Genomic DNA, 21,528 nt, shown 5'->3' on the forward strand with positions numbered 1-21,528 from the left:
TTTGGAGGGGAAATAATGTATTATGTTCCATTTCATTTGTTTATTTACTCCTTTAATATATATTTATTGAGCACCTGTTCCAGAGTTTGTAAGCTGTTTTATCTATTATTTCCCTTTTTCTTAAAGACTCCTTAAGTACTTTCAGTGCATCTCTGTGTAAGTATGGCTCTGTTTCTCTTTTGGAAGCTGACATTGTTCTGCCCAGATTTTGTCAGTTTTGGAGCCCCTTTCCTACTGGCTAATGTGTGTATCCTTAGCAGCAGGAACTGACAGAGGATAAGGCTAGGGGTGAGAAAAAATTGCTAGGGCTCCTATAGCTCTGAGATTCTTCTTTCTTCTCAGACCAATAGGTTAATAAATTGAGATCAGACAAAGAGTATACTAGAAATGTTTTTAAGTGTAAATTCACATTTTAAAGCTAGTCTATTTCAATTAATATCTTTTTCCTTATTGGTTATTTGTTTTTATAGTCATTAAGAATTGCAGCAAGGGTTTCAATTTGTTTTATATTCCCTCTTTAATCTTACACTAAGGAATATTTTAGCCACAAACACTCCTTGAGTTTTCTCTACAAAGGGATGTTGATAACCGAGGACAAAAATCCAGATTATGTACAATGCTTTCTGTTGTAGATAGTTAATTTAGGCAATTTAAACTTGTTACAGTACCAAAGGATATATTTAGATTTGATATATGGTAGTCCTACGCAAAACTATATGAAGTATTTTTTTCTCAGATAATTTGTGTATGCAAGTTTCAACCATTTTTTGTTAATCTACCTAACTATCATTGGCATGTGTAGCTATTTAGTTATTCTGTCTGAATTCTAGTGTATGCAGAGGAAAAAATGGAAATCTCTGGTGACTCAAGAGAAAGGATATTTCTTTCTGTAGCTATGATCAGATTATATATGTCCAAACCCATCATCGTAAGCCCTTGAAGAGAGCAGGGCCAAGGTGTAGGTATTAGTACATGCTTATGGGTATTTCTTAGTAGAAGATTGACCAGTGTTATGTACCCCACACAGCCCTTTTTAGAAGCACTGTTCTTTAAAAAAATAGTGTGACTTTCAGGTTCAGAAGGAGGTTAATAGTTGGAACAAATGGAAGGTTTTTTTTTTTTTCTTAACATCTTTTATAGTTTGAATGAGTATACTTTTTTGGTCCTCTCCAGAACCAAAAGAGGACTATTAGACTTATCATCAATTCAAAATATTCTTTAGAAATACTTCCCTAAATATAAGGTTCATGTCCATTGCCTTTATAAAGGTTTAAATTTTTTCAACAGCTAATGAAGAGAAATATTTGGGTATTCAACATGCCTTCATGTGAGTTTTATTAAATTGTTTAATTAATGAAGAGTGATTGATATATTTCCCAAGCAGAGAGAGAATATACAACAGAGGGTATATAGAATATATGTACTAAAAAAGATATAAATGTTGATAATATTGAGTGATATTCTATTTCTCTGTGTCAGGAATTAAAATTTATCTGGAATAGTTGGTTCTCTTTTTTAAATGTTCTCAATATGCCCTGAGGAAGATGTTCTTTGGTTTTCCCTAGTTGTTCTGATAACAACCCTTTTGATCCAAACATTTTTCTTCACTTAAATCTTTTACTATAGGAATGTAAATCTAATTTTTAAAATTCTTCTGTCCTGTGAATAAGAAGACTTATCTGTCTAGTACTACTCTTATAATAACCAGTTACATATTTAAACTTCATTAGGACAATCTTTGTTTTTCTTCTGTTTTATTATCATTATTTTATTCTCATGGGCCCTAAATTTTATAACATCCATTTATCCTGGCCATTCTATAGACTCCTATCCATTTCCCCTTATGAATCCTGCTGTAAAATATTCTATTTCTAACCTCTACACAGATTCTAATAAGTGACCAGTCTAGTCCAAAGATAGTAGGTGGCATCATGACATTATAGAAAGAGGGAGGTTGCTGCCATTAAGTCAGGATTTAAATCTGAACTTGGTAACTTTCTTGTCATGTGACCTTGAGAAATTTCTTTCTCTGAGTCTCCAGGTGATGGAGATTTGTACTTCGGAGGGTTTCTGTGAGAACAAAAATAAAAGTGAAGCACCTAGCATGATGTCTGGTTTATAGAAGGTGCTCCATACATGTTAGCATTCCTTTCTTTTGTTCCTTTTATGTCATGTTTTGAGAATAGAACATTAAAGTACCGTTTAAGTATTATTCTCATGATAGCCATTCTTTATACATGACAGGGGTTCTGCACCAAGTTCACTGCTTAAATTGAAGAATTAACTCGAAACTCATATTCTCACGATGATGCCTATGCTTTGACATTTACTGCCACCCTGCTAATCATTACTTTGTATAGATCCAATACAGTGGAGAACTTCTACTAACTCTGCTACTGTGCGATCCCTCCTCTCCATCATCCATAGGCTCCATAAGGCGTTCAGTCAGTTGCCCTCGGTCCATCTCTTCTCAATCATCATCCAGTGCAGACAACCGCCCCTTTTCTGCTCAACAAGCGGTATCATCATCCCGGTCAGCTTCAGGGTCTCGGTCACATTCTTTAAACCGTGCTTCCTCCTACATGAGGCATCTGCCTCAAAGTAATGATGCCAGCTCTACTGACTCTCCGATGGTAAGTCTTCTGTTTTGCTCCCCTGAGATTAGCGCTGTACTTAGGATTTAAGTGGCAAAGAGATTAGCTGGGAGGAGGACAGATTGAACTTCAGATCCTTTCTATAATTCAACTCATGGTCTCCTGGAATTTGGGTTTATTCATCTTTCTTCACTTATAACTGAGTATGGACTCTTAAAAGGCAGACTTCACTGTATCGCAGAACTTGAGGATGAACACTGAGAATAGTATTTTATTTTCCATTTGCTGATGGAGTAGGATAATTTTGTTGAAAATCATCTGAGTAAATACGTGATTTTGCAGTGTACTGTACAGTATATCTGTAAATTTGGGGAAATTTGTTGTATGGAAAATTTTCCTTAATGGGACTATTGATTAATAGGTTAAAAGAATAAACTATTGGTAAATTATCCTTAGAGCACTGAAGTATGGCATTGTTTATAATGTTTTCTGTATATTAAGTTAACATATAGTATTAGTTATATATATATATATATATATATATATATATAACTTAGCATAAATCCCAGAGATTCAGTATTGAGGAAGTCAATGAATTTATTTTGCAACCAGGCTTACTTGTAAATGCTCAAATAGATATCTCCATGTACCTTCACATAGACCAGGGACTTATTTAATCTGTTTATTTAATGTGGATGTTGCTTCCAAAGGGAAGAGTCTGAAGAATATAAGTGAATGAATTTCACTGGGTAACAATGAATGCTTTTTTTTCTAATCAAGAATTGCCTAAGGTATATGTAGAAAATGAAACTGACCAGGAAGTCTTTTTTAAACACTTGTATTTTTGTTTTAGTATTTTGAGCTACATAAAATACAACTGTATGGAAGTGTGAAAGACACTCTTGGGAAATCATACCCTTTTAATCCTAAGATTTTAATGCTAAGAATAAATGTAAAAACATTATTTTCTTCCTTTTTCATTGTTATTTTTTCAATTAAAAGTGCATCATTTTTACCTAGAAATATCTTTCAGATTATAGTGGCACAATGAAATAAGACCCCCTCCAAATATCTGTATTCTTTCAAATTTAAGAGTGAGTCTTTGCGGCAACTGAGACCAAAAGAACAAGAAGACGATCTAACAAGTCAGACCTTATTTGTTCTCAAGGACATGAAGATCCGGTTTCCAGGAAAATCAGATGCAGAATCATTACTTCTGATAGAAGATGTGAGTATTTGATGTATATAAAATACCAAGGAGCTCATACCTTTTTATTCTTCTTCTTAAAATATTAAAATTTATTACTTGATGGCATTATCCTCAATGACATAGTAAACTTAATTGATGTTCTTTTCAACCTCCACAAGCTTTAGAAGATACAGGGGTTATTTTAATTGTTATAATTCATGAGCAATGAGATCACATTTATAATCAGCAATGCAAAATATCTTTTAGTGTATAGTCCTATTTTAATGATGCTTCATCAAGTGAAAATAATTAGTGTTAAATAATTATTGTTCTTAATGATTAAAGACACATCAAGTTAAGCCTGCTTCTATAATGATTTAGAAAGATCTAATATGGAATGAGATAATAAGGGAAAAAGTGGGGCTATGGGCATAAAGTGTCAGGAATATTTGAATGTGACACCTTGCGTGGTGTTAGTCAGATTTTGAAATGGCTTATGTTGTGTGTGTTTTCTTGTTACACAAGCATTTGCACCACCCAGTGGAACGTTCTAAAATGTCAGAGTCTTAAAATTCACATTAAAGTCAATGACTTACTCCTAATTTAGAAAGAAGGCCCAAGTTATTCGAATATTTTTGGTGAAAGAGCATTTCTTCACTCAAAGTTCTATTTCTTCATTCAAGCATTCTTTTCAAATTGTCATTCTTAGATAATTCCTCAGAATAGAACGTTGTTTTCTGGTTTCCCTGTTTGTTTGTTTTTTATCCAGAGGAGAAGGCACCATCTAGTGGCCAGTTGTAGGATAAAAACCACAGCCATACATTTGGCTTTTTTCACTTTTTAGCTTTACTTTAGACCTGTCTAAAGCGCTGTCTAGAAACAAAACAAACAAAAAACAATAATAAAAAAGACCTTCTTAGTTAACAAATCAATAATGGCAATTTGTATTTAGTAGTCATAACATAGTTATAACCAAAATCCCCAAATATTATGCGTTGCATTTGTTATATATTTTTTAAAAAGTGAAATGGTATCTTGTTTGCAAATGAGGTGCTATTTGTTACATCAAGGGAAAAGGAAGAAAAATGAACATTAGTTATAAAGCATTATGCTAGATATATTTTTATTTACATATGTTCTTATTCAATAAAGTAGGACGTCTTTGTACCAGACATTTTATTTCTATTTCTTAGAGATATAAATTATGTAATAGCTTTCTGAATCAGCTAGATGAAAAATTAGATAATCTGAGAGTAAAACTAATATTTGTGGCTACTGTGATTGTTCTATAAAGAACATGTATATAGGCTTATATAATTGATAAAAGATATTAATAATTATACAAGACATTAGATTATTTACTATATGTTTACTTATGCAGCAACTATTTTAATCTATTTATTATAATGTATATAACTAGAATATATATTCAGAAATTTTGCAGTTTGCACAAAAAACAAAACAGGGGGTAATGGAATCCTAATTAAATATAGGCTATCTTCTAATGTGTTATTCAATATTTTGTTACTGTGAATGATGTTGTAAATACAGTTCTTGGAATTAAAATGAAAAATATATGTTTTGGGCTTCTTCCCAAACCTTATATTCCTGAAGACATTTGACTTTCAATCATTAGAGATTGTGTGCTTTTTACAGCAAGAAGAGAAAAGCTTTAAATTCAGATGGCTTCTTTATATTACATTAAAAGTCTTTTCACATGTCTTTTTATGTAAGTAGACATTCTTTATTGCAAATAGTATTATAGTGCTTTCATTTCAAAAATTAATTAGATTAAATTTCTTAATGTTTCTCCCCAAAACAGATCATTGATAACTGGAAGTATCATAAAACAAAAGTGGCTTCATATTGGCTCATAAAATTGGACTCTGTAAAACAACGAAAAGTGAGTAATGAATACCCAAAAACAGGTTTGCTCTTTTGGATTATGTATTAAGCTAGGATCATTAAGCCACATTCATAATCAAACTATATAAATGCTCATCTGCTTACTCATTTCCTCAACAAATATTTATTGTGTATCTACTATGTTTCAGGCACTGTTCTAGCTTCTGAGGATAAACAAGTAGATTAAAAAAAAATTCCATGGTCTCTTAGAGCTTATATTCTAGTTAAGGTGTTTGACAATACACCAATATATACTAGAATGTAAGGTAGTATTAAGTACTATGAAGAAAAGTAAATCAGGATTAAAAAATTGAGAGAAGGTGACCTAAATGAAATGAGAAAAATACCATGCAGACATCTGTAGGTACAATGCATCGGGCAGAGGGAAGAGCAGATACAGAGGCCCTGGGGTAGAAGTTAGCTTGATGTATCCATGAGACAGGAGACACCATTTATTTCCTTACGTACAGGATAGTTGGTTTGTGCTGGTTAAGAGTGAGTGATGTGGAGGTGACAGTTGGATAGATAAGCAGGGGTCAGATCACAACTTTACAGGCCATGGACAGTCTTTGGGTTTTATTCCAAGTGATGAAAAACCACTGGAAAATTTTGAGCAGAGGAGTTACATAGTCTGGTTTATAATTTAGAAGGTTCATGAGAGCTACTTGTGAAGAATAGAACTAGGGGAGAGGAAATGTGGCAGAACAGAAGTAGAGACCAGGTAGAAGGTTTTTAGAGTAACTGAGGCAAGAGCTAATGGTTGCTTAGCTAGGGTGGTAACTGGAGAAAGAGCAGGGCTTTGTTGTTCCTGTTGTTCCTGTTGTTTTGTTTTACTTTGATTTTGGTTTTGGACCTGCTAAGGTTGATATATTGGTTAGACATCCAACTGAAGATACTGAGTGTGTAGGTGTATATATGAGTTTTTTAGTTCAGAGCTAAGGTTGCATATGGAGATACAAAATTTAAGGGTCACTAGGATATTTAAGCCTTGGGACTAGATGAGATTACCTAGAGAGTAAGTGTGGTTAGAAAAGAGAAGAGTTTTGAGGACTGAGCCCTGGGCCACTTCTGTGTATAGAAATCAGAGAGATGGGGCGGAGGGATTAATCTAAGGGGACTGAGAAGGAGCAGCCAGTAAAGTATGAAAAACCATGGGAACTTGGGGTCCTTGAGACCAAGTAAAGAAATTATTTCAGGGATGGAGTGATCAACTGAGTCAGATGTTACTGATAGGAGTTATAAGATGAACACCAAGACCTGACTGTTGTTTTTGACAACTTGGAGGTTAATGGTTACCTGATCATAACAAATTCAGGGGAATGGTGGGGAGTAAAACTTGAATGGAGTAGGTTCAAGATATGGGAAAAAGCACAGCTAGTCCAGGCACTTTTTCAAGGAATTTTGCTATAGAGGGGAAAGTTAAATGTGGTGGGTGGTAGCTGGAGAGGGATGTGGGTTAAGGACAAGGTTTTTTGTTTTTTTTTTTTAAGATGAAGCTATTTACACTTGTTAGTTGCTGATGAGAATGATCTAGAAGAGAGGAATGGTACAGGAAAGAGAGGTGATAGCAAATCCTCAGAGTAAGTAAACTGGGAAGGTTTGTCCTAACCAGGAGCACTTATTCTAATAGGAGGGAAGGTAGAGTCTGGGCATTGTGGTGGGAAGATGTGAAGGTTTTCCTCCAATGGGGAGGGGCTTTGGAGATTTGCAGAGACAGTACAACATCTCAGAGAGTAGGAGAGGGGAGTGGCCAGCAGCCCGAGGGGCCCATAGATGCATTGCAACATTATCTGGGGGGAGATGTACTATTTTAGTAGCTTTAGTGAAGCTGTTGTATTCCTAAATAGTGCAAACTATTACTTCCCCTTTCTAGGACTTATTGCTAGTAAGCTGAAAGTTGACACTGATCAAATAATGACTTTGAAGTTATGTACTTTCCTCTGAGTAAACTGAACTCATTATTAAGCATTAACTCATTCAACAAAGGACAACTTAGTGTCCTGTCATGTGCCAAACACTGTGCGGCTGTTGAGGAGGGTGTAACAAAGCTGGTAACAGAAGTAGATTGAAAACGTACTGTAAGCCCAGAACTCCTGTTTGTCAAGTCACTAACTGTGGCCTTATTCATTAAAATAAGGACCTCTTAGTGGAATTGGAACCCTGAATCTTTTCAAGTCCATGTACTTTTTGTAACCTAGAAGATAGAAGAGTTTAGCTAAATTGGTAATTAAAACAAAATAGATAACCCAGAAACAGATTAAAATGCTTATAAGATATTAATACTTGATAAATGTGACATTTCAAATCAGTGGAGTAAAGATAATTTTTTCCCCTAAATGATACTGAAACAATTGACTACCTATTTGTAAGAAAATTAAGTTGGAGCCTTACCTCTCACCATATGCAGAAATAAATTCCAGATAGATGATAGTTTTATATGTAAAAAAATATTAAAAGTTTAAAAGAAAATACAGAAAGCTATGTTTATAATCTTAGAATGAAGAAACAACTTCTTAAGGAAGACTTAGGTTTTAGAACCCAGAAATCATAAAGGAGAAGAACGACAGATCTGATGACATAAAAACTTAATGGATGGCAAAAGGTGTCTTAAACCAGGTTAAAAGGCAGAAGTGGTGAGGAGAATTGGGTGGCAGGGGAAAGGGGTGGATGTTGAAGAGGACAGATGTTTGCAGCACATAAAACACAAACTAGCACAAGTAAACCAATATTTCCTACCGATCAATCAGCAGAAGACATACTATCTTGTAAAGTTAATAAATAAAATGGAAAAGCATATAAAAAAAGCCATGAAAAGACAATTTATGGATCTTCAAAGAGCCAATTAACGGGTAACTAGATCTTGTCCTCACTAATGCTGAAGGAAAAGCAAGTAAAAAACATCATATCGGCAAAAATTAATAAGACATAATATCCAGTGATGGAAATAGTCTGGATAAAAGGGGCTTTATTATACTATTAGAGAGAGAACACATTGGTAACAGCTCTTTAGAAAGGTAGCTTGCTGTATCTATTAAAGTTACAAATGTTCACAACCTTATGACTCAGCAAAACCACTTCCAGCATTCTGTCCTACAGAATAATAATCTGTATAAAATGTACGTGTAAAAGATTTATGCACATGAGCATTCACTGCAGTGGTATTTGTGCAAGCAAAACACTTGAAGCAGCCTAAATATCTATCAGTAGATTTATGGTTAAATAAATTATAGTACATCCATACTATTCAGTTGTGTTAAGTTGAGTACTATTCTGGAATCATAGATCTTAACTTGAGATATAGCACAAGATTATGACTTGTGACGTATGCAACATATGTACATTGGTAAAATTAGCCAGACTTTACTAATCATGAGTGAAGAATATAAGCGATAAGCAGCCACCAAGTGCATGGTTTCTGGGAGGCCATGAGTCCATCAGCCCTCAGGCATCTCTTTTCACATATGGGAAGCATTCTGGTTCAGAGTGATGAGTGCCAACTAAGTGTGGTTCGCGTTGGCACTGAGGGAGCCTTCCAGATTTGGGTGGCCTTCATCTTTATTCTTCATTAGTTACCCATGCAGTCTTTGTGACCAATCCATTCTCTAGCCAGGTGAAATAAAAATACCAGGTTTATTTACTATGAGTGTTGTCTCATAGAACTTTCTGCAATGACGGATATGTTCTGTATCTGTGATGTCCAATACGGTGGTCACTAGCTGCATGTGGCCATTGAGTGAGATCTTGAAATGTGGCTATTGTGACTAAGGAACTGAACTTTTAATTTTAATTAACTTAAATGTAAATAGCCAAATGTGTCTAGTGGCTACTGCATTTAAGAGCGTGGATCTAGACAGACCACGTGTAGCCTTCTAAGTTCTTAGATGAGAACCTTCTCAGTTATTTTCCTGCTGAGAAATTCTATCAGAGGGCTCGCAAGAATGTCCATTAAGGTCACCATTGCCTTGGGCATCTCAAAGGGAGAGTGCCTTTTTCCTTTTCATATGCCATCTTACAAAGATACCAAGATAGTAAATTAAACAAACAAGTTATACAGTAATATGTGTTGCCCTACTTTAAATCACCACTGTGATTTTTACTGTTTTAAAAATATATATCTAGTGTTAAAAATTTTCAAAAACTAAGTTCCGAATTATTAAGATATTTTATTTCTGGAGGATAGACTTACTGAGCCAGAGGAAGGAAAGTGGTAATATTTGGTGTCTCATGTTTCCTTTTGTTTTTGTATATTTCTGTTTTTTTCAAGTTAACATAATCTTTTTAGAAATGAAAGAATGACAGGGAGACACAGGCGTTTCTGTGAGGCCTGTCTGTATTCCCCCATAACCAGATATTATCTTTCCCTATTCTAAATCCTCCCAGTACTTCATACTCAGTTGTACTTATGATCTGACTTGAGAGGTTTCTGTATTAATTTTTCCACCTTTCTAAAAGCCAGGGGCGAGGGGGGTAGGTACGTCTTACTTTGTAGTCAGCTGTAGGCTTTCTATAAACATTTGTTCAGTTGATTCAAATCTAGACTCTTTTGTGGATTCTGTCAATAGCAAGTTAGCTTCTTCTTTCTTTACCCTTGTTTCTTTACTAGTGCTATGTATTTATCTGAACATCAACAAATTAAGATAATGCTGTTATGTTTTTTTAACATGTGATATGAGAAGGTCTGATAAAACATTGTATGGGGTGATCAAATGATGTGCATGAATAGTAATTATGTTTATCAATTAGAAGAAACAATCTATTTCATGTTTTAGGGTTGTTATGCTCAATTGTGTTTATAAATTTCGAGTAAAAGTAAATACTTGCTTATAAATTTACTAGCAAGTACTTGTGTCAGTATAGTGACTTCTGCTATACTGATTTACTCTAAGAATATGTGGAGTAAGTCATCTTTGTGTAATCCTTCCCTCCAGTTCTCAGATGTGCAGCTACATCTCTGTATTCATCATACCCTGTTATGTTAAGGGAATGAGAGCACTGATGAGAGAGGGCATGTTTTTTATTACAACTTAAACACCTTTTTACCTTTTCTTTGAGCTCCTTTGTTGCATCTTCCATTTTGGCATTAATCAAAGCTACTATATTTCCTTTGTGCCTGTTATCAGTGATAAGATGTCCCATCTCCAAAGCTACCCAAGCAGTTACAGTCATTCTTCTACAAGGTAATTTAATAGACAGTTCTATTTTGGGCAGAAGAATTCATAGCTTGAATTTTTAAAAAAATTTTATTGGAGTATAGTTAATTTACAATGTTGTGTTAGTTTCTGCTGTACAGCAAAGTGAATCAGTTATACACATATCCACTCTATTAGATTCTTTTCCCATATAGGTCATTACACAGTATTGAGTAGAGTTCCCTGGGCTATATAGTAGGTCCTGATTAGTTATCTATTTTATATATAGTAGTGTGTATATGTCAATCCCAATCTCCCAATTTATCCCTCCTCCTCCCTTACCCCCTGGTAACCATAAGTTTGTTTTCTACATGTGTGCCTCTATTTCTGTTTTTAGGTAAGTTCATTTGTACCCTTTTTTTTTTTTTGATTCCATATATAAGCGATATCATATGATATTGGGTTGGCCAAAAAGTTCGTTCGTGTTTTTTTTTTAATTTTTTAATTTTTTTTTTTTTTTTAAATTTATGGCTGTGTTGGGTCTTCGCTTCTGTGCAAGGGCTTTCTCTAGTTGTGGCAAGCAGGGGCCACTCCTCATCATGGTGCGCGGGCCTCTCACTATCGCGGCCTCTCCCGTTGTGGAGCACAGGCTCCAGACGCGCAGGCTCAGTAATTGTGGCTCACGGGCCCAGCCGCCCCGCGGCATGTGGGATCCTCCCAGACCAGGGCTCGAACCCGTGTTCCTTGCATTGGCAGGCGGATTCTCAACCACTGCGCCACCAGGGAAGCCCTCGTTCATGCTTTTCCATTACACTTTACGGATGAACTTTTTGGCCAACCCAATATTTGTCTTTCTCTGTCTGACTTACTTCACTCAGTATGACAATCTCTAGGTCCATCCATGTTGCTGCAAATGGCATTATTTCATAGCTTGAATTTTGACTCTCAGAGAAGCGTAAGGGCTGATCTTAACAAGAATAAGTTTATCTTGCTAAGTTGCCCAGGTTCATGGAGGGTCCGGAAAGGTGGCTGAGGGATGCTAGGTGTAGGTTATGATGAGAAGAGGAAGCCCAGTATTTACACAGTGTGCAACTTATCTGTAGCAACTTTTCTTGCAGTTGTTACGATTACTCTGTTTCCTGTTCTTTCATCAACCATTTTGTTCTTTAAAAGGCTTTTTTTTCCCCAAAACAGACTCTAATTTCCCAGATATATAGCGATGGATGAGACTTCCTTATATATTTATAATAATGTATATATTATACATTATTCCCTACCTTGTTTATTTCAGATGAAATCAGAGGTAAAGTGGGATCAGAGAATGACTGACTGACTGGAATATTTTTTTTCTTGACAACAAGAGAGCCAATATAATAATTAGCTGCAAAGTGTATTGAAAAAAATTTTTAAAGCTTTTATATGTTGATATTAAACTAAAGGGGCAATAATAGGTAGTGGAAAGAGGAACTGGACTTGTAGTCATATGGACTTGGGTTGAGTACTGCCCCTGCCCTTTTTGCGGGGGCAGGTAACTTCTCACAACTTCTCTGAGGTTCGTAGCATTAAGTATTGGACAGTTCTTGTGAGGAAGTAAGACTTCATATGGCAAGGTGCTCTAGGCTTAGAAGGTGTAAAATGCAGGTGACTTTTTTTTCCTTCTAAGGATCTTCATGCCAGGCTGTTTCTCTGATGTATTTTATTTTACTAAGAACTCTTCATGTGTAGAATTATTTTATGTAGAATATGTATAAATGAAGTATAAAAATTTGTCTGTTGGGTTGTAACATGTTGACTCTTCATTTGACTATCTGTTCGAAACCTGTGCTATTGCTTTATAAAGCTAGAAACTGCATCCAAGACAAAAAAGAAACCTAGAAATGTGGGTCAGCTTTAGAATGTAGAATTAGGTATTATTAAAAGTTACCCATTTAGAAGGCCAAGAACTTAACTAATTTAACATCTAGATGTGGATTAATCAGATCTGTCCTTTGGACTATGATGATAGTCAATAATCATTGGATGGCTATGTCAGTTCAGTTCCCTGGGAAGCAGACATAAGACAGAATTAGAAGTGAAAGACATTTATGAGAGAAGACACCCAAGAAGGATAAAGGGGAGAGAGAGTTTGAGCAGGTAGAAGAGCCTTCCACCTGCAATATTGGTCTAACACCAGTGAATGGAAGGCAGGAGGATTGGGGAGGAAGATCTTCAGACTTTAGTGAAGTTCTGAGAAAGGCCTGTCAGGCTGATGGGGAGCCCAGAACACAGATTGCCTGTTAGAGGGATCACACTGGGCAGAAATAGCCCCCCTCTGGTATCCCGACCATGCTCAATCCTTGGTCGGGAGCAGTCTGGGGAGAGTATAAGTTTGGCTTGACTGTTGTAACGGATCCTGAATGGGGATGGATGCTGTCAGCTAACTGCACTCTTAGAAGCTGGTTGATTCAAATGACATGACTCCATGACTACCACAAAGGTTGTGTGTGATACAATTTAATTTGACAAACATTTATTGGTTGCCAATTTTGTACAAGAACTGTACTAGGCACTATTGGGGATTTTGAGAGTTGTTTATTCATTCATTTATTTATTTGCTCATTAAAACATGCACTCAACAATATTGATTGAGAGACAACCACGTCCCAAGCAGAATTCTTGATGTGGAATGCACAAGACTCTCATTTAAATCTCTTAATTCCATTTAGAAACCATTGTTGAAATATGTATCTCACTTTTTCTGCTCCAGTATCGAAGCTTATGCTAGTTACTCATTTGAATGTTGCAAAACTCTTAAGATTAGAATGCCACACACACAAACTCTTACACGTGTCTTATTTCAAATTTTCCTTAATGGGTGTAAAATTTAAAGGTCAACGATGTAGGACTAAACTACTGAAAGGAATCCTCACCAGGTGAAAATGGAATCAGCTAATCTTACTTACTGTCATGTTGTGGTAACTCCACACTAGTATAATTCAGCTTTCTGCTAAGAATGCAGTTGCTTTATATAGTTTGTAAGGAATATACTTGAAGTATGAAAATATCGCAGCGATGGTGGGCTGTGAAGAATGCCAAATTTTCTGAAAAGCTTATTCTCTGATATCTAGGCATAAACTAAGATTGGAGAAGGAAGAGAAATAAGTAGTGATAATAAGGTTGTACAATATTTGCATTTATTTTAGGGTTCTAAGAAATCCTTGTTTATCAAGTATTTCTTCTCTAACTAGCAGTTTTTAAAATACCTACTGTAGCTGCTTCTGCATGAATTTTGATGTTATTATTTTCCATCTCTTTTTCATTTGGGCTGACATAGATGCTGTACAGGGCTGTTCATTTTCCATCAGCAAAGATGCCTTTACCCTATAGTCATGGCTGCTGCATGCATCATTAGTACAGCATGTAGTGATTTTAATGTTATTTCTAAACCTCCCTCACCTCATGCCATTATTTTAATTTAGGACCAACTGTTCAGCCATATGGAGTAGTTTGTCATTCAGCATCTGTATGTTCTTGCAAAATATGAATTTGTCTGTGTGCTTTATGCCTTCAAATGTGCTGTATTTCATATGGAAAAGATAAATCTTTTCATTTTATTAATGCTTTCATTGACTGAATATCCCATTTATTTTTTCCCTTGGAGAGCTTGATGTTGAATCGGGATGCTTTTAAAAGTCACAATGTCAGGAAATGGATACCCACATTGTATAAGTTAGCCTCACGTGAGTCCACTGATAAACACAAAGGGCACCTTGCTGACTGTTTGTTTTTGTGTTTCACAAGTTATTCATCTCCCGTCCATTTACTTCTAACCCCAAAACACCCAGAAATCCAAATAGCATTGCAGATAGAACTGACACTAATTTACCTCATCCCAGTCTGATTTCTTGCCTGTTTTCTGCCTTCCTAAATTACTCAGCCAGTGTTTTGCTAGAGATACAGGCATTGTCTCCCCATCTGCGTGGCCTGTTAAGCAAACTGGTTCCTGATGGACTGTGTGGCCTTATTGGAGGGGGTGCCTGGGCAACCTTGTTTGTACACAGTGACTCCACCCATTTTCCCAAGTATTACCTGACTAGAGGTAAATCTGAATCTAAGAAGAGACAGTTTCTTCTAGGATTTTGCTATTGGCACCAGGACAGATCAAATTAATTGTGAGGCATTGTCGGGTAGTGGTTAAGATCATGGGTCTGGCTACATAGCTATCCATTACCTAACTGTGCAATCTTGGGTAAGTTACTTATCTGCTCTATGCCTGAGTTTTCTCGTCCATAAAATGAGATCCAAAATGTTTTCAAAACCAAACATTTTTCATAACCATTAGGCAGCAAAACCTAACCCACCGGAACTCATTTGGAGACAATGACCCTACAGGAAGTTATTTGTTATTTTTGTCTGTCTCTTGGCTTGAATATTCACATGTTTTCCTGTGGAAGTAGTAATGTGTATGATTATGAAATCTAGACTGAAGATTTTTGGAAAGGGATTGTGGACCAATTTTATCTATCTCAATGTTTTTATTTTGAGGATTAAATGAATTGCTATATGTAAAAGTGATTAGAACAGTGCTTGGTCCACTGTAAGCCCTCAGTAAGTGTTAGCTCTGATTTTTACTTTGTTTGCATAGGTTTTACTTTCTTGCAAGAAGCATTTTCACTAAGACAAACACCTACTAAGTGCTAGACCTCTTTTGAGCCTTGGGGACATGGTAGGTATACTGGTATAATTCCTCTTTTTATGTAGCTAACAGTCTCCATTAACTAAACAGGAGATTAACATAAAGTGAGATAATTATTAATGGGGGAAGAGTTGGGCATTAAGGGATCATACAATAGTTTAGTGGCAGATAAAGGTCTCCCTGGAGAAGTGATGTTTGAGGTAAAACATAGAAGTTCACCAGGTGAACAGATGGGGCAAGACTGTTCCAGGCAGAGGAGAGAGGCTATGTGAAGACTCAGAGGAGAGATGAAGGGTTTGGGCTCTTGCTTCCTTGGTTTATATGCCCTCGTACCCTCCAAATTACAGGTCTCTCTAACCCACTCCTTCCTCCAGGACCAGAGCTTGAAATTGAAAGATGAAGGGAAGCAAAGGAGAATGTATCTTCCCAGGAGGTGCTCTGGCAAAGAAGGAGCAAGTTTCTGGGTTGCCCAGATCATGCTGGTCTCACAATCTGGGAGATCACTCCTCAGGCAGAGTTGTTTGCTGGGTTGCAAGAGGCCTGAAGATTTATCCATCTCCACGTTGGAGGAAACATTAGGAGTGGAGCAGCTGCATTCCCTATCCCTAACTCCTGGGCCGTTTTCCGAAGTTGCTGCTTTTAGCCATGTGTAGGCTAGTATATTAGACCATCATGCTTTAAAATTCCCTCGAAATTAAGAATAAAGCATATACAGAGTAGCGGCCAAGAGAGCCTCTCTAAGTGATGTACCGAGAGCAGTGATTGGCGCGGAGCAGGCAGCCAGTTCATGTGAGCTGCCCTCCTTTTTGGTTCTGTGGCATCGTATGCATTTCACTCTGCGCATATTCAGAAGGAAATAACGAATAACCCGTCATCTCAAATGCTGTGTCACTTTAAAGCTGAATAATTATTTAATAATAGAATATGAAATGAAGGTAATGTTAAAATTTCCAGTATTGTTAACATTTTAATTTCATTTATTATGTAGAACTCATATTTATTCTTGAAACCAATTTATGGGTTATCTTTGCTGCTTTTTAAATTCTTCCTGCGTTATGGCTTTTGGCCTGTTATTACTCACTAATACATAGAAAGGAGGAAGGGAAATTGAGACGAGAATTGATTAAAATTTACCGTTTACTGATAGTGTTGATTCTTGTATCACATCAATTATGAGTCCTGTTTTCTACATTAAAAATATAAAAGGTTAAACTATTAGCTTAACTGAAAATCGTAAAAAAATAAAAGGTATGAATTAATGTCTGATGTCCAAATTATGTCAGTATTATTGTGAACAACTCATATCAAAAAATTTTAAATCCCTCTTCATAATTAAGCTTTCTTTATCTGTAATAACAAGCTTTTCCAGGACAATTTTTTCACAAGCTACTTTATTACGGATTGCATTATCTCTCCTCATTCTCCTCCCCTTCAGCCCACACACCCCTGTCGCCTGTAGGGTTTACATACTGTTCCCACTTCACAGTGAAAGAAGCTGGAGCAGGAAAGGAAGGAATCATGCTGCTTACACAATTCACTGTGAGAAGCTGTAGTTGATATTCTTCTATAAATAAAATGTTATTTTGAAATTTTTTCCCTAAGTTGATTTTTAAACAGATGTTTATTCTAAATTTGCCTTTATCAGAGAGAATTAATATCACTTCTTTAAATATGGCTGTTTTAAAGAGAAACAAATTAAATTCTTCTTTTATATGCTCCCAATTTTCTGTACGTTTGTGCCTATGGAGAAAAATCGTATCTTCATTCAGTCTTTATGTTTGAAAGTCTTTCTCTTTTCATCTCTCACTCTCATCTTTACAAGGAGTTCCTTTAATTAGACAGATAAAATAAGAAGTGAAAAATCTACTTTGGTGAACTGAAATTAGGATAACTGTATTTGTTCATATTTACTTTTTTAAAAAAGTGTTTCCTTGCAAATACCTGAATTGCAAAAGTATTAAATACATTGAATTAGTCAAAGTAGCTTTTTGGGATTTATAAATTTTTCAGAACCTCTAGGATTTTAGTTTCCCAGAATTAGATTAATCCTAGGCCTTGTTTCATGATACTTTCTCATTATTGGTCCATATATGGTCTGCTTTTATTTAGTTAGTGTTTTTAAGTTATTGTACCTTTGTGAACCCAACACCCAAATCAAGTATCTTGGCAATAATCTATTATCTTATCAAATGACTACCTTCCATCCCCCTGGCCCTTCATGTCTCAGGTAGCCATTTTCTTAAATTCAGTATTTCCCTGTCCCTTGCTTTCTTTCTTTATATATTCTTATTATATCTATGTGTATTCCTCGTAAGTATTTTTAAAATTTAATTGTCTTTACCTCTATTAAAAGAGTTTCATACTGTATGTAATGACTGATATGTATTTTTTAAAAACTTAACCATTAATAATTAAGATGCTCCGTTGTTGTTGTGTGTCCTTTTATTTCATTCATTTTGACTGCTGTATAAAAGTCCAAGGGAATGAGTATACGACTATTTATTCACTCTCCCATTGATGGAGAGTTAGATTTTTTTCAAGGTGTAATTGTGAACAGCTGTTTGAACATTCTTGTACATGGTTCTTGTTTTTAACCTGTGAGAGGGTTTCTCTTAGGAATAAACTTGCTGGGTCTTGGGGTATATGCATTTTCAACTTTAGGAGATAATGCCCAGCTATTTTCCAATTTGTACTCCTGCCAACAATGTCTAAGAGATGCTATAGATCCATATTTCTCCAGCACTTGGTATTGTCAGACTTTTAATTTTTGTCCATTAAATGGATAGAAAATGATGTCTTATTATAGTCTTAATTTTTATTCTTTATGTTTATCATGCATATTTATTTCCTCTTTTGTGAAATTCCTGTTCATGTATTTTTGTCCATTTCTTTCTGTTAATTTGTTGGTGTGTATTTAACAATTGGTTAGGCATTCATTATATATTCCTGATACTAATCTTTTGTTAGATGTATACGTTTTGAATGTATTTTCCCAGTTTGTAACTTAATCTTTATTTCCTTTAAGGTATCTTTTGATGGCCAGAAGTTCTTAATTTTAATATAAGGGAAACCTATTAACCTTTTATGTTCTATACTTTTTTGCTACTTAAGTAACCTTTTTCTAAACCAAGGTCTAAAAGATATTCACTAATACTTTTCACTAAGATATTTAATGGCTTATTTTTCAAACTTAAAACCTTAATCACTCTAGAGTTGATTTTTGTGAATTGAGTGAATGATTCAACTCCATCTGTTTTTTCCATGAAGATTACTATTTAAAAAATCTCCATTTATTGATTTAATTTAAATTTCACTTAACTTTAATTTTTAAATTTAATCTCTTCTTACTCCAATGAGTCAGACTTGCCACCTATGTCATATACCAGAGTTTCATAAATACTGGATCTATTTCTGGACTTTTTATTCTGTGCTGTCATTTAGTGAGTGAGTGAGTGAGTATGTGTGTGTGTGTATTCATTTTTGAATTATATATTTTCATCTTTGAATTTTAGACCCACATGTATACACCTAGATTTTGAAATATTTTGGTTTTTCCACTAGGTTTTGGACATAGTAAAAACAAGTGTCCGTACAGTTCTTCCACGCATCTGGAAGGTACCTGATGTCGAGGAAGTAAATTTATATCGGATTTTCAACCGAGTTTTTAATCGCTTACTCTGGAGTCATGGCCAAGGACTGTGGAACTGTTTCTGTGATTCAGGGTACGTTTTAAGTTATCTTTTATTATTGTCATTTTTAATATTTTACTGTTTAGTTATAAAGTTAGCCCAATAAACTGGCTGAATTTCTTTAATCTCTTAAAATGTGGATTTGTAACTGCATGTAAGTTTCAGTACTCAGCTATAATTTATAGCATTTAAGCTGATGTAGATGAGATGATGGATCTGAACACAACACCACCCAACAAATTTGAATTCAGTGGAGAGAAAGTAGTCTTAATTAATGAAAAATCTCAGTTACAAATCTGTATCCTTACAGCTCTTCTGCTGTTGCCTTTATGTAGCAGACTTCCAAAATCATGGCTACACTCCTGCTCCTCTCCAGACTTTCAGTCCTGTCAAAGCTGTTGTGACACACTGTCATTTTGTCTTCAAGATATCTAAAACCAAACGTTCCATACCTCCCTTTTCTTCAGAAATGGCTTCCCTTCTGGACTTCCCAAAATTCCATTGTTATTCTCCCAATCACATGGGTTTGATATCTCAGGGGCATCCGCATCCTTGTTCTCCTTCATTGTCTTTATTCAGTCATGTGCTAAATCTTGTTAGTTTTTCTGTCACATCCCCACTGTGGCTACTCTAGATTGTTTTTCATTATTCTTAACAATTATCAATTATTTAATTATAGTTGTTCTTCACTGTTCTTCACAATTGTCGAGTATTTACTTGATAATTTAAATACTTTTGGAGATACAAAGCTGAATCTGACATAGATCCTGCCCTGAAGAAACTTAAAAATGATAATAGCTAACACTATACCACTTACACTATGTGCCAGGCCTTGTTCTAAGCACTGTACATGTATTAAGTAATTTAATCCTCATAACATCACTTTGAAGCAGGTTTTATGATAATTTCCATTTTATAGATAAGGAAACCAAGGCACAGATAGGTGCTAAGGACCTAGTGCAACTGGGATTTGAACTTAAGCAGCCTGGCCCCAGACTTCATGCTCTTAACCAATAAAACTCTGCTGTCTCTAATAGACAAAATAAGATACATGCAAAAGTCATGATTATGAAGGAGATGACAGATACGTTATTGTAGGATTTCAGAGAAGAGGAGCCTTTTTGGTAGAAAGGCTAAGTGAAATTAATAGATTCCCAGGCATTTTTGCCTCCAGTTTTTTGTTTCCCTTATCCATCCTACTGTCAGAGTCATTTCCTAAAATCTGTAATGATTTCCCTCATTTATCATTAAAGTCTAGACTTTTTATCTAGAGATATAAGACTCTCTAATATGCTGATTCTTTCTTATTTCTCCAGTCTTCTCTCTCATTACTCTCCTACTTAAACTTTGCTCCCCAAAACCAAGTTCATTATTTTTCAAGTATCTTAAAAATTTGTCCTTTTCTGCCTCCGAACTGTTAGTGTCAATGAGTAGCTGATTGGGCTGCCTTCTACCACCCCATTTCTCCAATCCCCTCTGCATTATTTAAATCCTATGTAAAGACCCAGACCATGCCCTTTTTTTGGTAAAACCTTAACAGACTATTCTAGTCTGACATAATCTCTGAATGTCTTCCATTTAAATATTCTAGTCATCTAGTACTGAATCATTTATACCATTTGCAGACTTATTCTCACCACCATAGTTTTCCTCAGCTACCATTCACCAACAGGGAGAATTCACAAGGTGCTCTGGGTTGTGATGAAATCTGAGAATAATCTTGGCCATAAATTATTTCTACGGAGACTTAAGTGAAACATTTGAACTGTACTCCATGGCCCTTAGTTGATGGCTGTCTGTAGAAGTTCTCTTAAATCTAAAGTCATTATTAGAATTTTTTTCTGTTTGTTGATCCATTGGTTGGAATGTTAAACATGGATTTCAGCTACTCTTCACAAATGGAAGGCAGTGAGATAGTCTGCTACTGAAATTGGTGCTGATGACACTATTTTGGTAATTTACTCTGACTCCATTCAGAATCCTTTTCTCTTGTACCTAGCACACTACTCCCCCCCCAGATTTCTCCGGTGGTATCTATTACTACTAGTAATCATAAAGAATGTAAATAACATTTATTGAAAGATTACTAAGTGCCTGATACTGTTTTTCATATTAAACATTTTTATAATTACCACTACAATATTTTGAGTAAACTATTATTATTATTCTCATTGTATAGATAAGGAAATTGAAGCATAAAGTATATAACTTGCCCAAGTTTTCATAGTGAGCCTGGATTTAAACCCAGGTTGTCTGAGTCCAGAGCCCAAGCTCTTAACTCTATGCTTTATTCAGTCCTCTCAAAGCAGCATTGCCCGTGGTTGCCAAGCTTGCTATACTGCAAGCC

At 35.5% G+C, this 21,528-nt stretch overlaps 1 protein-coding gene across 1 annotated transcript in view; it reads left to right on the forward strand.

Moving 5' to 3' along the window:
• Positions 1 to 21,528, forward strand: part of TTLL7 (tubulin tyrosine ligase like 7) — a 153,326-nt gene that overhangs the window by 116,082 nt on the left and 15,716 nt on the right. The window contains exons 16-19 of the mRNA XM_061186413.1: positions 2,428 to 2,633; positions 3,688 to 3,822; positions 5,606 to 5,686; positions 19,054 to 19,214. Coding sequence (XP_061042396.1) covers positions 2,428 to 2,633; positions 3,688 to 3,822; positions 5,606 to 5,686; positions 19,054 to 19,214 — 583 coding nt within the window. The remainder of the gene's footprint in view (positions 1 to 2,427; positions 2,634 to 3,687; positions 3,823 to 5,605; positions 5,687 to 19,053; positions 19,215 to 21,528) is intronic.

This window comes from Eubalaena glacialis, chromosome 3, assembly GCF_028564815.1.
Source record: "Eubalaena glacialis isolate mEubGla1 chromosome 3, mEubGla1.1.hap2.+ XY, whole genome shotgun sequence".
Classification (NCBI taxonomy): domain Eukaryota; kingdom Metazoa; phylum Chordata; class Mammalia; order Artiodactyla; family Balaenidae; genus Eubalaena; species Eubalaena glacialis.